At 37.2% G+C, this 15572-nt stretch overlaps 1 protein-coding gene across 3 annotated transcripts; it reads left to right on the top strand.

Moving 5' to 3' along the window:
* Positions 1 to 1579: 1579 nt before the first annotated feature.
* LOC121736979 (retinoblastoma-like protein 1) lies at positions 1580 to 15572 on the top strand. 3 transcript variants are annotated; one of them, XM_042128472.1, is made up of 20 exons: positions 1604 to 1620; positions 1724 to 1866; positions 1965 to 2101; positions 2366 to 2572; positions 2942 to 3132; positions 4322 to 4482; positions 6730 to 6865; positions 7276 to 7355; positions 7827 to 7990; positions 8713 to 8923; positions 9505 to 9714; positions 10018 to 10138; positions 10561 to 10635; positions 10834 to 10961; positions 11861 to 12040; positions 13036 to 13162; positions 13706 to 13803; positions 14120 to 14269; positions 14889 to 15042; positions 15456 to 15572. In XM_042128472.1, coding segments are annotated over exons 1-19 (2673 nt in total). In that variant the 5' UTR covers positions 1604 to 1619; the 3' UTR covers position 15042; positions 15456 to 15572. The 3 variants fall into 3 exon arrangements, with proteins under 3 accessions (XP_041984405.1, XP_041984406.1, XP_041984404.1); XM_042128470.1 differs by having other exon boundaries at positions 10561 to 10650; XM_042128471.1 differs by having other exon boundaries at positions 1580 to 1866; positions 10561 to 10650.

Below are 15572 nucleotides of genomic sequence, written 5' to 3'. Positions count from 1 at the left end.
GTTAACTGTTACCTACGAATTTAAAAATATGACATATTCGATGGACGTGTTCCTCTTTGGTCGTATTGTTGTTTGTGTTTTGGTACATGCGATTAAAATTGTCAGAATCTAATTTTGAAATCTTTATTTTAAATATTTAAAAATAAATTATATCAGCCAGCGCGAGGCACAATCCGTTCATAATCCTAGTGAAACCCGACGAATTTGACAGATATTGAAACCTGTCCGTTTCTCTGCAGTCGAAGTACTGGTAGTTATGTCTATTGTGGTAGTAACATATCTGCTTTGAGTTTTTCATCATTGGTTAGTTCCTTTTCTTGGCACGTTCATAAAAAGTCTTGTCAGTTGTCGAACTGTATTATATAATATATTACTTCACACACGGACGTAAAAAAAAAATATTTTTACGTCCGTGACTTCACATGAAATACCTATATAGAAATAGATATTTATTTGTATGATTCATAAATTGTGTAACAGATATTATGCACAGACTACTAAGGGATACATAAAAATGCGATAGTTTTTCAGTTTATATTGATTTTTTGGCAGTGGCTAGCCGGAATGTATTTCGGTCCAGCAATGTTCCTATGTTTTTAGATGGTAGTGTCCACTGCCCGCAGCGAAGCTCCCGACTCCACACTCTCCACACTCACCACAGCCAAAAGTCGAGCCCGTCGACTTTAAGCACGGCCACAAATTATCCGAATTTCTGATGATAAAAATTCGGACACCCCGCCCACACCTCGCCCCGCTCATACATTTTGACACGTAAGAAATTCTGATAGTGTGCGGGGTCTACAACAAAATGTATGAACAGAGTGCATTCCGGCGGGCGTCCGAATTTTTCTGATCAGAAACGGATAATACGCGGCCGGGCTTAGCCATTTATTTAAAAAACCGGCCAAGTGCGAGTTGGACTAGCCCATAAAGGGTTCCGCAGCAGCAATAAAGTTTATTTTTATGAAATTAAAAGTTTTTGATTTATTTTTATATTTCAGTTGATATAATGAAAGTTAAATTAAGGTTTACCATTTATGACGTACCTATAAAAAAACCTATTTGCTATATCTCGTTCGAACCAATTTTCGTTGGTAGTTTTTATAGTAATGTACATCATTATATATTTTTTAGACGTATCATGCCCCCTATTTTAGAAGTTAAAGGGAGGGGGGGGGGGACACAGTTTACCACTTTGGAAGATTATCTCTCGTAAACTATTCAGCCTTCAGGTTAGAAAAAAAATGATATAAAAAATATGATTTTTAAGACCTATCCATAGATACCCCACACGCATAGGTTAGATTAAAAAAATTTTTTTGTTTCAGTCGTACGGTCTATGGGGATCCCTAAAATTTTTAATAATTTTTCCATCAAAATCTTAATGCGGTTCACAGACTACATCTATTTACCAAGTTTCAATAGTATAGCTATTATAGTTTCGGAGAAAAGTGGCTGTGACATACGGACGGACAGACAGACTAGGGTTCCGTTTTTGCCATTTGGCTACGGAACCCTAAAAAGTATTTATGTCATGTAAATCAGCTGTCGTCTGTGACATATGTCAAATCCAGAGGGCGCGCATGTGTCCCGTGTAGGCGGGATTAATCTTCCCGCCAAGTAGTTGTCAAAATTGGTCCAAATCGGGATAAGTGATCCTTTATTTACTGTTTGCATTGTTTTATTTTATATCATTTAAATCAAATAAAACATATTACTTGAGTGAAAATGCCGAAACCTGACGAAAGTGAAGAAAACTGGATATCTATGATAGACAATTTGTGTTCCAAATTAAACGTAGATCCAGTTGCTGCGAAGAAATCGAAGGAATCATTTTTAGAAATAAACCGAAACTACACTCTCGATGTAAGTCACTTAAAGCTAGAGCTGGTTAAACGTTTAGATCCTAATATGTAATATTCATGTGCTTTACAAGAGTCATTAATTTCTTAAAATATATACAGGGCGACCCGATGCACTGGATGGCCTGTGCGCTGTATGTTGCATGCAGAACATCTATGACCCCAACAGTAGAATCAGGAAAAGCTGTTGAAGGAAATTGTGTGAGTTTGACGGGACTTCTGAGAGCATGTAATATAAGGTGAGTACAACCCAACCTCAAACATATTATGTTGTTTTTACGTTTTTTATCAGATGTGTAGCATATTGCTATCCGCTGTGCTACTTTACACAAAGATTTTTTATGACTAAAACTAAATTAAATTCTTGTCTGAGACTGAAGATATCTTTATACCAAATTTTATGACAATTGAGCAGCTTTGGCGTGAAACAGACAAAACTTGGTTGATATAAGAAGCTTTTAAGTTATAATAAAGTGTCTAACAAAAATAAACATGATTTCCAGCCTTATACAGTTTTTTAACAAGATCAAAAATTGGATGGAAATGGCACTGATGCCATCAGATTTTAAGGACAGAATAACAAGACTTGAGCATAAATTTGCCGTTTCTACTGTCCTGTTCAGAAACTTCCAACCATTGTTCCAAGAAATATTCTCTGGATTAACTAATGAACCTGTTAAACCTAATAACCCAAAGAGTAAAAAGCACAAGTAAGTATGAAATATTTTTATTATGTATTAAAATTAAAATTACTCAATTCCATCATATATACAAACACATAAGTATTAAATTTACTCAAGTCCATCTTACATAGAAACTATACAACAATATTGTCTTCAGCAATAATTGTAGTCTTACCTTTATTCTTCAAGCAAACATTTGTATTCAAAGTCCAGTCATGGAATGCATGGAATTTAAACATGGAATTTTAGCTACTTTTATCATTTTAAAACACAAATAATATAGCTATTGCATTAACACAGGTATATGTGAAATGCTATGTCTTACCACCTCTATTTCCACTCAGAACTGTTTTGATTATGATTGAAATTATATTAAATATTTTTGTAATATTTCAGACTACAACCATGTTCCACAAATGCATTATTTGAGTTCACATGGTGCCTGTATGTTTGTGTGAAGGGAGAGTTTCACAACTCAGCAGACGATCTTGTTGATATGTACCACATTCTTTTGTCTTGCTTGGACTTTGTTTTCGCCAATGCCTTTATGGCGAGGAGAATTGATTTGATCAATCCAGGATTTAAAGGTATGTTTTCTCCTCTTTACAGAGAAAACAAATGTGTTATGATTTTGAAATTAGCCACTTCTTTGTACTTGTAGTGTAGATTTTTTTATACTCCACTAGGGACCCGCCCCGGCGTCGCACGGGTATAAAATATATAGCCACTGAAAAAATGATTAACATTGATAGCCTATGATCCTTCATGTGGTCTATTTCTTATCTGTGCCAAATAATATTAAAATTGTTCCAGCAGTTCGCGAGATAAGCCCTTTTAAATAATTTCCACACTCTCCTATTAGTCGTAGCGTGATAAAATATAGCCTATAGCCTTCTTCAAAAATGGGCTATCTAACACTGAAAGAATTTTTCTAATCGGACCAGTAGTTCCTGAGATTAGCATGTTCAAGTTAGCCCTTTCAAATAATTTTCCCCGTTTTTTCCACATTTTCCTCTATTGCTTCGCCCCAATTAGTCTTAGCGCGATAAAATATAGTCTATAACTGAAAGAACCATCAAAATTCGTTGCGTAGTTTTAAAGATTACAGGAAAAAAAAAGCTACTTTGTTTTATAATATGACGTATAATGTATATAGATGGCCTACCTCAACGATATCAAAATACTTAGATATGACGTACGCCGTCAAAACTGTAGCAATGTTTTTGCATGCAAATGTGCATCGAGAAAAAATTGTCGTCCTTTTTTGTCTTACAGTAATATCATATACTACTTTCTCTTTCGCTCATTTTACGCTTCGCTTCGATTTTTCTCTTAAAATGGAAGACAATAATTTAAATATTAATAAAATCTTAGTAATTACGTGTGAAATATTACACCTTTGGCTTTATTTGTATTCCTCGTTTTGTTACTGCACTGTCAGAAGGCACATGACGGCATTCTGGAGCGAAATGTAGCAAAAAACAACGCGGTAATTAATGAATTAAAGACGTCCGGCTGTTACCGCATCCTAATGCACACTGCTCTCAGATGAGTGAGCTCACTCATTTCGAGGGTGACACATTTTCGCGCTGACGATTGTATGGAATGCCTTTTCTAACGTTCTAATTTTATGGCCTACCTATATTTCTACGAGCTTGAACATGGTGGCCACACTGTCTCGATTTTTGTTATTATTTTATCTTTGCATTCCTTTTTCATATAATCTTATTAATGTTTGCCTGTGGATCTGGTTTGGAATGTTTTTTTTTCTTACAGTTGTGCCAAAAGATTGGCTGAATGATGATTTTGAGATGCCCAGTGAGCCGCCTTGTATTATATCTGCCCTGTGTGAAATCAAAGAAGGACTGGCAGTGGAGGCTGCTACCATGAAAGAGTACAGTTGGATGCCAGTCATAAAGTCATTTTTCAGTAAAAAAGTAAGTTCTCTTATGATTAGATTAGGTAGCAAAATTTGCTACATTTTGTTTTGCTCATTTAGCTTTTTGTAGTGATGCAGTCGTGATACTGTGTGTATTTGCATCGATACAGTCACTAGCTGTGTGTCCTGTATCGCTTTGCAAATGCGACTAACGCGCGTAAGTAGTCGTGCGCTTCATAAACGCGCGACTGCATCGCTACTAAAAGTCTCAGTGGGCGAGGGCCCTTAATGAGCAAAACAATCACATGAAGGAAATTGACTACTGTAACTCATAACAACCTGCAATATAAGTGAAACTGCATGTGTGTTGCTATACTTTAGTAACAATTTTGTACTAGAATAGGGATGATGACAAGGTCAAAGATTAGCGAATTTTGTTAATAAAATAAAGAAATCACGGTAAAAAATAAGTGTTCCCAAAATTTCAGCTTGATAGCATTTGTATTTTTTTTGTTATGCGCCTTCAAAGTTGGATAATCAAGTCGAATTTTTTTTCAATTAAATTTCTTAATATCTGTATACAATTCGATAACTTATGCCATTAAAAGCAACTTTTGTTATGAAACCACTTTCATAAACGCAATATTTAATATACCTGTCGAAACAAAGTTGTCTCCCGATGCGTACAAACTACGAAAGACTGACGTCATACTTTCGTAGCACTTTGTATGGAGCGTTTCGGGCAGGTCTTTTTTATGAGATATTTGAATTGTCATATCTTGGTGATTTTTTAAGCTATCAGTGATTCTTTCAACGATGTTTCTATTTTTTAAGTGTCTTTCAATTCCCGATAAGAAAAAAAAAAGTCATCATGCCTATTGTTAAGGAAAGATATCTCTTTATTAGAGTTGGTAGCGTTAATTAGGAATTCCATGTGTATTTTTTTAAGGGTTCCATACCCAAAGAGTAAAAGCGGGAAGCTATTACTAACACTTTGTTGTCTGTTCGTCTGTCGGTCTGTCTGTCTGTCGCCAGGTTGTATCTCAAAACCGCTACAGCTAGAGTTCTGAAATTTTCACAGATTGTGTATATCTGTTGCCGCTATAACAACAAAGTACCTGGATAACCGAGCTTTGCTCGGTATAGCGAACACTCATTGACTTCGTGTTACTTAACAACGCCATCTGCTGGAATAGCTTTAGCTGTTGTTGTGTCGTTAAAGCAATTAGATGCTTACAAAATAGTTTTATTATTCGCCTATAGATGAGGAAGAGTCATATTTTTCAGATTAACGATAAAACACAAATAAAAAGACATTTTCTAAGAATGATTCCTAGCTAGATCGATTTATCGCCCCCGAAACCCCCTATATACTAAATTTCATGAAAATCGTTGGAGCCGATTCCGAGATTCCAATTGTGTATATATATATATATATATATATATATATATATATATATATATATATATATATATATATATATATATATATATATACAAGAATTGCTCGTTTAAAGATATAAGATACTAAAAACAAAATAATATTAATATTTAAGGGGGGCTCCCATACAACAAACATGATTTTTTTTTCATATAATGTCATGAATAGTCATGATCAATAATGATAAGAGTTAGGCACTTGAAATTTTCACAAAGGACTTAAATATATACGTACTTTAATAATTAATAATAATTAATAAAAAAGGAATACTGCTCAGCAGCCTTCCTAGACATACAGCAGGCCTTTGATAAAATGTGGCACGAGGGGCTGCTGTACAAAATAAAGACCAAACTACCACATAGATACTACCTGTTACTTAAGTCTTACCTAACCACACGGCTCTTTCAAGTTAGGGATGGAGACTGCACGTCATCTATCCATGAGATTAATGCAGGCGTCCCTCAAGGATCAGTCCTCGGGCCATATCTGTACTTGATAAACACCTATGACTTACCTCAGATTCCCGATGTCACTGTGGCAACGTTTGCCGACGATACAGCCATATTAGCTACAAATAAAGACAGAGACGAAGCATCTAACATATTACAGAAAAGTCTCAACAAGGTAAAAAATTGGTTAAAAAAATGGAGAATTAAAGCAAGCGCTCAAAAATCAGTGCACATCACATTTACTCTTAGAAGAGAAAATTGTCCACCAGTCACGTTGTGTGACCATGTGTGGGGCTCCCATACAAAAAACACAATTTTTAGCCTATTTTTTCTCTATAACGGTACGGAACCCTTTGTGGGCGAGTCCGACTCGCGCTTGGACGATTTTTTTAAATTTTATACTTTTATTTTTCAGCATTTAAAAGGAGACAGCGAAAACTTATTAGGATTACTGGATGTTGGAAACTTTGATGCTAACTTGAAATCATTGAACAATTTATATGAAACTTATGTGTTGAGTGTGGGAGAATTTGATGAAAGAATATTTTTAGGTGAGTTAGATGAAAGAGTTTATGGGCTATGGCCATTGGCCTATGGCTGATAAAAAATATTAATTGTGTCAACAATTTGTCAAGGTAAATACTGTCAAAATAGATTTTCTGAGAATTGTCTCGATTTCAATACAATAATACAATGTTGTCTTGCTATGAAGAAAGATTTAGTAAATATTTTATTTCTTCTCAAATTAGTCATGTTAACTTATTTACATTTATTTACCCCAAAGATACAGCATGCTGTATTTACGTCCGAAGAGTCACAGAAGATTTTAGTTCACTTATAATCATTCTTTGTAGACTATAGATGTACTTATAAATTATAATAATTAAATACACATAGACTAACTTGGCACCTTAGAATGAGGTGTAAACTTCTGAATGTTAAAAGTTTTTAATATTTACAGGTGAACATGCCAACGAGCAGATAGGAAGCAAGAAAGTATCTGGTGATGAAATATCCCAAGTTATAGCAAGTTTTGGACCAGTGAGTAAACTAACTGTATTATTGCATACTACTCTCTTTAGTCTTTACTAAAAATATTTTTTACAATACATAGGGCCTGTTTCACCACTTTCTGATAAGTGCCGAATAGGCTATCCATCACCCTTAAGCTTTAAAATGTTTGTCTTTGTCTGTTAGATCGAAGAAGTTCTTAATATACAAGGATAAGACATTATATAATATTAGAGAAACAACCAGCTAAAATACTCTCTGCTATACCAGATTATATTACCACCAATACCACCACTATTATAAACGTGGTGTGAAGCGTCCATAGATAAAAAAAAAACACGCACTCGCTACACGTCTCATGCATATCCCCCGCTCAGCTCTCGCCCTACCGAAACACCTAAATATGACAACATCCATATTTGAGATCTTAAAATTGTGCTTGTTATTCTAATCGTGACTGTGTTGTATCAATATACTCAACGGGAACCGTGCATGTTTCAGGGTGGTCGCGCCTGCCCGGACACGCCGCTGACGGGTCGGCGATATTTGGCGCGTCGCGAGGCGCTAACCCCGGTATCGGAGGCGGCGAACAGCCTGGCGCGATTAGCTGCGTTACTGCGCCACGCGCGCCCGCACCCCTCGCCGCATCTACGAGCTTTCCTCAAGTGAGTTTTATAGATACCTTGATTAGGCTGCGTTTCCACTGAAGCGGAGCGGAGCGGAGCTTAGCGGTGCCGAATTCACCAATCATCATGCTCGAAGTCTTCGCTGTCATTCCGCTGGAATAGCACGATTGGTCAATTCGGGCACCGCTACGCTCCGCTCCGCTTCAGTGGAAACGCAGCCTTACACTTTAACTCATCAATCCCCAAGCGGCAGCCGGCTGCCGCTTAACTATTGAAAATCTATTGTGTCTGCGATACCCATGATGTAGGTGTTAAATATAGGGCGTCATCTAGTACAGATGACGCCCGCATCTGCGTTGCGCCAAAATGCGTTTATCACGCGAGAAACGTACATTTTTCCAGGATAAGTAGGATACTTATCCTGGAAATATATACTTTCCATCTCTCACTGTGCATCAGCGCTCAAAGTATCTCCCAGCAAAATCGGTTCAGCGGTTTGGGCGTTAGGAGGTAACAGATAGACACTTTCGGATTTATAATATTAATATGGATTGACTGATGTATAAGCCCATATTTTCCTCTATCTGGCGACCTTTAGTATAGTCCATCAAGAAAGTGAAGAAATTAAAAAGTGGTAACATCGTAGTGTCATCCCTTATTCTTAAATTGATTTGAAAGGGCACTACAATGTTGCCACTTTTTAATTTCTTCACTTTCTTGACAGACTATATGTATACATGGCTGTATCAAATCTTCCACAGTAAATACGGGGTCACAGAAGAGTTTATAAACACGAACGTGGTGCGACCGTGCAACGGATGGATGGATCAGTTCTCGAAGTGTCTGAGCGAGAACAACTGCAGCAGCGAGACTATAGCATTCCGGTGTAACATGGTCACGTGCTTGTATTACAACGTCTTCGAGTATATCATAAGGGAGGAACATAGGAAGAAGCCACAGGTTTCTTTGCAGGTATGAATTTTTTTAAATATAAAGCTGTTTTAGTCTAACAATAAGTTGAATGCCAGTGTTTGATTAAAATAATTGTTAAATCATTTTGTTGTATCTATAAAAGACAGGCGAAATATACTCGAAATATCCTAGTATGGCGACCAATGACTTCGCGGTGCTTGGCGTAGTTGGATAACGCTTTGTTGTCCATATAACAATGTTATTACGAAAATGGGCTCTTCGATCTGTCAAAGATTTTACGTATAGCATTTTACTCATTCAATAATCAATACGTCGTCATTTGTAATCGACGTTACATGCGTCGGATGAGCATGTAAAAAGTCGGTCATGCGCCTGATATCTCGCCAGTCATGTCACCGCATCCGTCCCACTGGGTTATGAGAGTAAACGGAGTAGAGAGTGCTCTTGTGTACTGCGCACACACTTGGGCACAATAAAATTACTCCTGCTTAACTGGCCTGGTTTCAATGAAGCCGGCCACCGTCACCGAAACCGGTGTGGGAGTTATTATTATTAATTGTAATCGAGGGAGACCAGCCAGCCAGTAAGAAAAATGTCAAAATCGATTCTTATTTTTGCAGAAACTTCTATCACAAGAGACATACCAGCTCACAGTATATGCTTGTTGTACGGAGGTCGTGCTGCACGCGTACGGCGTCCACTCTATGCGGTTCCCGCGGGTGCTGCAGATATACAACCTGAGTGCGTTCCACTTCTACAAGATTATAGAATTGGTTGTCCAAGCGGTGGTCGATAAACTCAGCAGGGATGTTATCAAGCATCTTAATGTTGTAAGTGAAATGTTTATCATGTCTTTATATATTTACATTATACTTCTTTTTTAAATTGTAGATTGTAGGTTAAAAACGCTAGTAAACATCTGTGGTGTTTGTTTCTCTGTATAGAATGAAACGGTATTTTAGGCACTGGAGACGGGATACAGTTTACCTTCTGAGGATGTTGTTTTAAACAAGAAGAAATTTTGAATAAAGACTAATGCTTCTCTCTACTAGCAAAGACTGAAGTAGCAATGTTTGAACAAATAAACGAGACAAGTAGCCTTTTTTATCTGATCTGATCTTAATTTTTGTTAGGTGGAGGAACAAGTTCTGGAGTCACTCGTATGGAGCGGTGGCAGCCCGCTGTGGGAGCAGCTGGCGCGCGCGCCCGTGCCCGCCTCCGCCGACGTTTACGTGCATGACGAGAGACCCACCAGTGAGTAAAGAAGTTTTGATGGTTTATCTCTATTAACTAAAAATACAGTTTTGCACATCTTAAACTATAGGAAACCAATCTAAAGTATTAATATTTGTCCCGTATAAGTCTTACTAAATAACTACCAATACGTGCTTGCGTCCGTACTTGCGTGCGTCCGTTTTTGCGTGCGTGCGTAGGAGCATGCACGCATTTGTTCGATTTCAAAGAATGGATTGCGGCACAAATAGCGCAGTGTTCCCGTGTGATACTGTTTAGCGGCTCTGAATTTACAGAAACGGAATATGGTATTCGATACGAAACAACTAATATATACATATATTCCGAATTTAATAAATACTACCCCTCTCTTTCTCCCTAATTTTATAAAGTAAGTTATTTTAGTAACTGTATACATAATGTGACAAAATATTTTATTTCAGCATCAATCGACAGATTTCTTACCCCGATGGCGGACCAAGCGAAGAAACAGCTATTTAAGGACAACATAAAACCCGGTCAGTCTTTGCTAGGTAAAAAGGTCACCATTCCATTATTAACAGACATCAGTGCACGAAAATCTTATCATTTACATTAATTTAGATAAAAGATGCTGGTTTAATTGATACAATGCTGAAATCGCAAAACTCGACTGCAGCATAGTGTCGTCGAGTGCAGTCTTACCTTAAAAATATAAATTAAGTTTTTTTTTTCAGTGCAATCAAATAAACCAGAAGCTCCAGCGCCGGCGGTCACGAGTCAGCCCAACAGCGATAAGCCCAATACCACACCAAATAGCACGCCCAAGAAGGCTAACAATTCATTAATATTGTTCTTCAGAAAGGTATTTTAGCATAGTCTTACTTCTTGTCCATAAATCATAATTCAATTATCTGTCTATCCAAGTTACAACCAATTAAGATTATGAAGCATGTTTTGAAACTAATAAAGATTTTGTAAATATTACATACACGTCAATTTAGAAATTATACCTTATCTGCAGGGTGTAACAAGTCTTTCAGCGCTGCTACTTTCACAGTGAACTGTACAAGGAGCACAAACTATAAGTGATAACCCTGAAGTATTATCACTTATAGTTTGTGCGTTTTAAGATGATAGGGGTGACAGTTCTCATATTCCTTGCTACGGGTTTTTTTACAAGAAAACAAAAAAATCTAAATGTAATAAATTACATTCCATCTACAAAAACAAATGTTTCGTTTAGTTGTAGATGAATAAAAATTAAAAGTTGCTAAATGCTAACTTATTATTATAAAATTATATTATTAACTGTGAAATAGGAGTATAAAATTATTGTTACAAAAATATTTGAAAAATGTCAGATGCATGAAACGGAACTCATGCCAATAGAGATTGACACTGTTGAATCGAAATCAAATCGATAAAAAGGGCGGCCATTTTAAATCGCCGGCGCCACTCTGAAACGTCAGTAAGAAATCGACAATTTCGATTACAATTCCTTTACGAAGTGATTCGATATTTTTAAATTATCGATTATTTTTTTAAGGTAACTTCCCTGTTATTGTCAATTATTATGTGTCACCCATATCATCATAAAACGCACAAACTATAGTTTTGTTACACCTTGTATAGCTCCCCTTCATCACATTGGACCATGACGATCAATGGATGGTTCACAATATAGCCAACCTGAAAAGGTTAACAAACTTTTTTAACATAAAAATAAAATTCAGAAATACTACAAGTGGATTTCTTTTTCAGTTCTACGGTTTGGCGGAAGTTCGTATGAACGATCTATGTGATCGACTACGTCTCTCGGACGACGAGTTGAAGAGAAAGATATGGACGTGTCTAGAATATTCCATCATGCACCAAACACAGCTGCTAAAGGACAGGCATCTGGATCAGCTTCTTATGTGTGCGGTGTATGTTATATGCAAGGTTGGTTTACATTACAATGTAATTCCTTTGATTTCGTTTTTGGTATTAGTGGCAGATTGCAAGCCAGGTATTTTTATGGTGTTCAAGTCTTTGCGTAATACACACATGCTCATAAGCCATAACCTACAGAGACGGGAGATGATGCTTGGTGGCATAGTTCGCATTTTTATGTCCTTGGTACTAAAAAATATGCCATACTCGTATTATCTTATATATAAAATTCTCGTGTCACAATGTCAGTCACCGTACTCCTCCGAAACGGCTTTACTGATTCCAAATTTTATATGCATATTCAGTGGGTCTGAGAATCGGCTACTGAGTACTGGGTACTTTTTATATTGATAAGTGCATTTGTTGACTAAATAATAGTAAATTATTACAAATCTAGACTGACGGCAACCATGTGACATACTTATTTAGTCACTTCAATAAAATAATACGGAAGAAAAACTTTATATCGCAAATAAACGTTTGCTGGAACAGCTAGTATAATATATAACTCATTTACAATTCACAATCAGTAAATAATATTTTTATATTTTTTACAAGTTTAACGCATGTGCGAAGTTATGTTCCTTAAAAACTTTTAAGGAACATAACTTCGCACGTGCGAGCCTAGATAACTATCTAGGCGCGCTTCCGGTTCTGGCGGGCGAGATTGATTTGAAGACATGAATAAAACGATAAGTAACAGTTAAAAATTGCCGTTTTTTGCATATATGGAGGATTTAGGGCTGAACAAATGATTTGAAATTTAAAAAGAAACTGCATTTTATCTGTAGCCAGATACATTAGCCAGGTGATGAAGTAGATAATTTACAAGGTTTGTTCAAATTATCAAGTAAAAAATGAGTAAATGTCTGTATGTTACAAAATATTAGTTATCATGTTCTTGCACTCACTAATTTATGTTAGTCTACTCTCTACTGCATATTTTTATTGGTTTTATTTTTCTGATTGTATAATAGATAACTATGTTATACTTATTCTTTCAGGTGTCGGCGACCGCGACGAATCCCGTGGAGCAGACGTTTGCGGACATCATGCGGTGTTACCGGCAGCGCCCTCTCGCGGACAACCACGTTTACCGCTCAGTGCTCATACGACCGGCTGGACCGCAAGGTATTGATTTTCAATTAAATTGCTGTAGTGCAATTTAACTAACCCTTAAGTAACATCGTGAAATAGTTGTCTATTATGATTTATGTGACACTTTACAAGTCGACCTTGATAATAAAATCTGTGTGAGACACCATAATATGGTGTAATATATTATTATTAATTTAAACCTCCAATTATACAGAGTGCAACAAAGGTGTGCAATGAACACATACACATTCACACCCTATATTATTGCACTTAGTTTTGTTACACCCTGTATAGTGCGAGATATTTTGGATGTTTAAATTAAATTATTATGGTGTCACATAGATTATTTATTAAGTTCGACTTGTAAAGTGTGATATAACTACTGTTCTCATTTTTCGCCATCCTATCGATGTTATCCAAGTGCAGACTGCACTCTTTTCTAATATTTCTTGAAAAATGTGTGACATCGCATGACACAGTACATAAAATGTGTTTCAGCACTACTGCTACTTAGTTAGTCTATTATTATTTTTATGTTTAAAAGCTTTGAATTCATAATCATTGTCAAATTTTCAGAATCGCCCGAGAGAGGAGACTTAATCAATTTCTACAATCAAGTGTATGTAAAGTGTATGCAAAACTTCGCTCTGAGGTTTACGGGGAAACATAAAGATGTAAGTAATTGTTTAGTCAACTTTTTCTTTTAAGTATGCCAGCTATCCTAGCAAGTAATTTATACAATAAATAGGGACTTTTTCTGAACACATAATTGAACACAACTGGCAAAGTTTCTACTTGCTTTGTCCTAATTAAAGTTAAAAACAACATTTTTAGTCGCTCCAACCCGAAAATCGAACCCGCGGCTTCTTAAACCCCGCCTTATACTCGTAACTTACTGCCATAGACAGTCCACAAGCTACCCGGAGGCCCTTATACCTATACCTTAATGTCAAATGAGTCCTAATTTTAATTAAAACTTCTCTTATACAGGAGTGTAGCCTGTCCCCTCTGCCGGGACGCGCGGGGCGGTCGCCGGGCGGGCAGCGCGTGTCCGGACACCAGCTGTACGTGAAACCGCTCACCACGCCGCCCCACCACCACAACCACCTCACGTACCGGTTCAGCCGCAGCCCCGCCAAGGTAACTATCGACTAAAAGATATCGCGTGTAAGCACCGCAGAATCAGCATATATATAATGCATTATTCCTTCATTATTTTCAATTCATTTCGTCCTGCTCAAACGTATTTTCTCAATTCTCAATGTTTTGTTACAAACAGTATTTAAAACAATTAAACAAACGAAACAAAATTTTAACAAGTCGCGCGCACTAATGGGCGGTTTAAGCGCTATGTACAAGTGTACACTCAACTCTGCAACATCCTGTACTCGACTGAGCTCTGTAACATCCTGTAGAACACAGTCGTAAATCAAGCTAAGGCAGAGAATCCCTGATGTGAGCTATTTAAAATATATAAATTTCGACTGTGACTTTCTACTCCTTACCCCATAAAGATATCAACGCTGCGTATAATATATTTATTAATTATATTTAAAGTTCGCTGTATAATGTCTTTGTGTAACTTGTAACTTCAGTTTTTGTAACGTAATACTAAACGTACGTAATCGCTGAGTACATAATTTTATTATTAGGGGTTTCTTGTTCAAATGCCTACACAATTTAAATAATATATAATAATAATATATACAATTTAATTCGTTATTAAATTGTATATATTATTATAATACGTAATTTCCAGGACCTGCACGCGATAAACACGATGGTGTCGTGCGAGGTGGGCGGCAAGCGGCCGGCCGTGGCGGAGGGCGACGTCGTGAAGCGCGCCCGCCTCGCCGCCGCCGGCGTCGCGCGCAAGCTGCAGGGGCTTGTCAGCGACAGACAGGCTGTCTGAGGTAAGACTAGTGATGTGTACGCACATTTGCACGCACACAAACGTACACTTAGTACGTACGAACGCATACCTTCACGCATGCGACTGCGTTCATTACCGCCGCTGGCTTTGCGCGCAAGCTGCAGGGGCTCGTCAGCGACCGCCAGGCTGTCAGAGGTATACGTCAATATGTACGCACAGTACATACGTAAGCACGCATACCTGCACGCATACGACTGCATTCTTTTACCGACGCCGGCGTCATGTCTAAGCGTTTATGTGTACGCGTACGTAACACACTTCTTTTACTTCGCACACACATGTGTGTGAGTTACGTTGTGAAACATACGCACTCACGCATACAGACGCACTCAGTGTGACAGCGTAGCTCTCCATATTTACTATATTTTATTTATTCCTAAATTTTTGTTTCAGATACATCGGCTGGCCATAAATATCACACGTGTATACAAATGGATTTATATTTCAGTCATATTTATTGTTGTACCAAAAATGTTGCTTCTAGCTCTCTAGACGTATTTTGTTTTATCA

Source organism: Aricia agestis, chromosome 20, assembly GCF_905147365.1.
Source record: "Aricia agestis chromosome 20, ilAriAges1.1, whole genome shotgun sequence".
Taxonomy (NCBI): Eukaryota; Metazoa; Arthropoda; class Insecta; order Lepidoptera; family Lycaenidae; genus Aricia; species Aricia agestis.
This window is presented reverse-complemented; position numbering and strand designations above follow the sequence as displayed.

Excerpts from the sequence above, each read along its gene's own strand:
- LOC121736979 (XM_042128470.1), top strand. Across the intron at positions 4,483-6,729 it reads AGTCATTTTTCAGTAAAAAA|CATTTAAAAGGAGACAGCGA; the intron begins GTAAGTTCTCTT and ends TTTATTTTTCAG. Across the intron at positions 10,139-10,560 it reads GCATGACGAGAGACCCACCA|CATCAATCGACAGATTTCTT; the intron begins GTGAGTAAAGAA and ends ATTTTATTTCAG.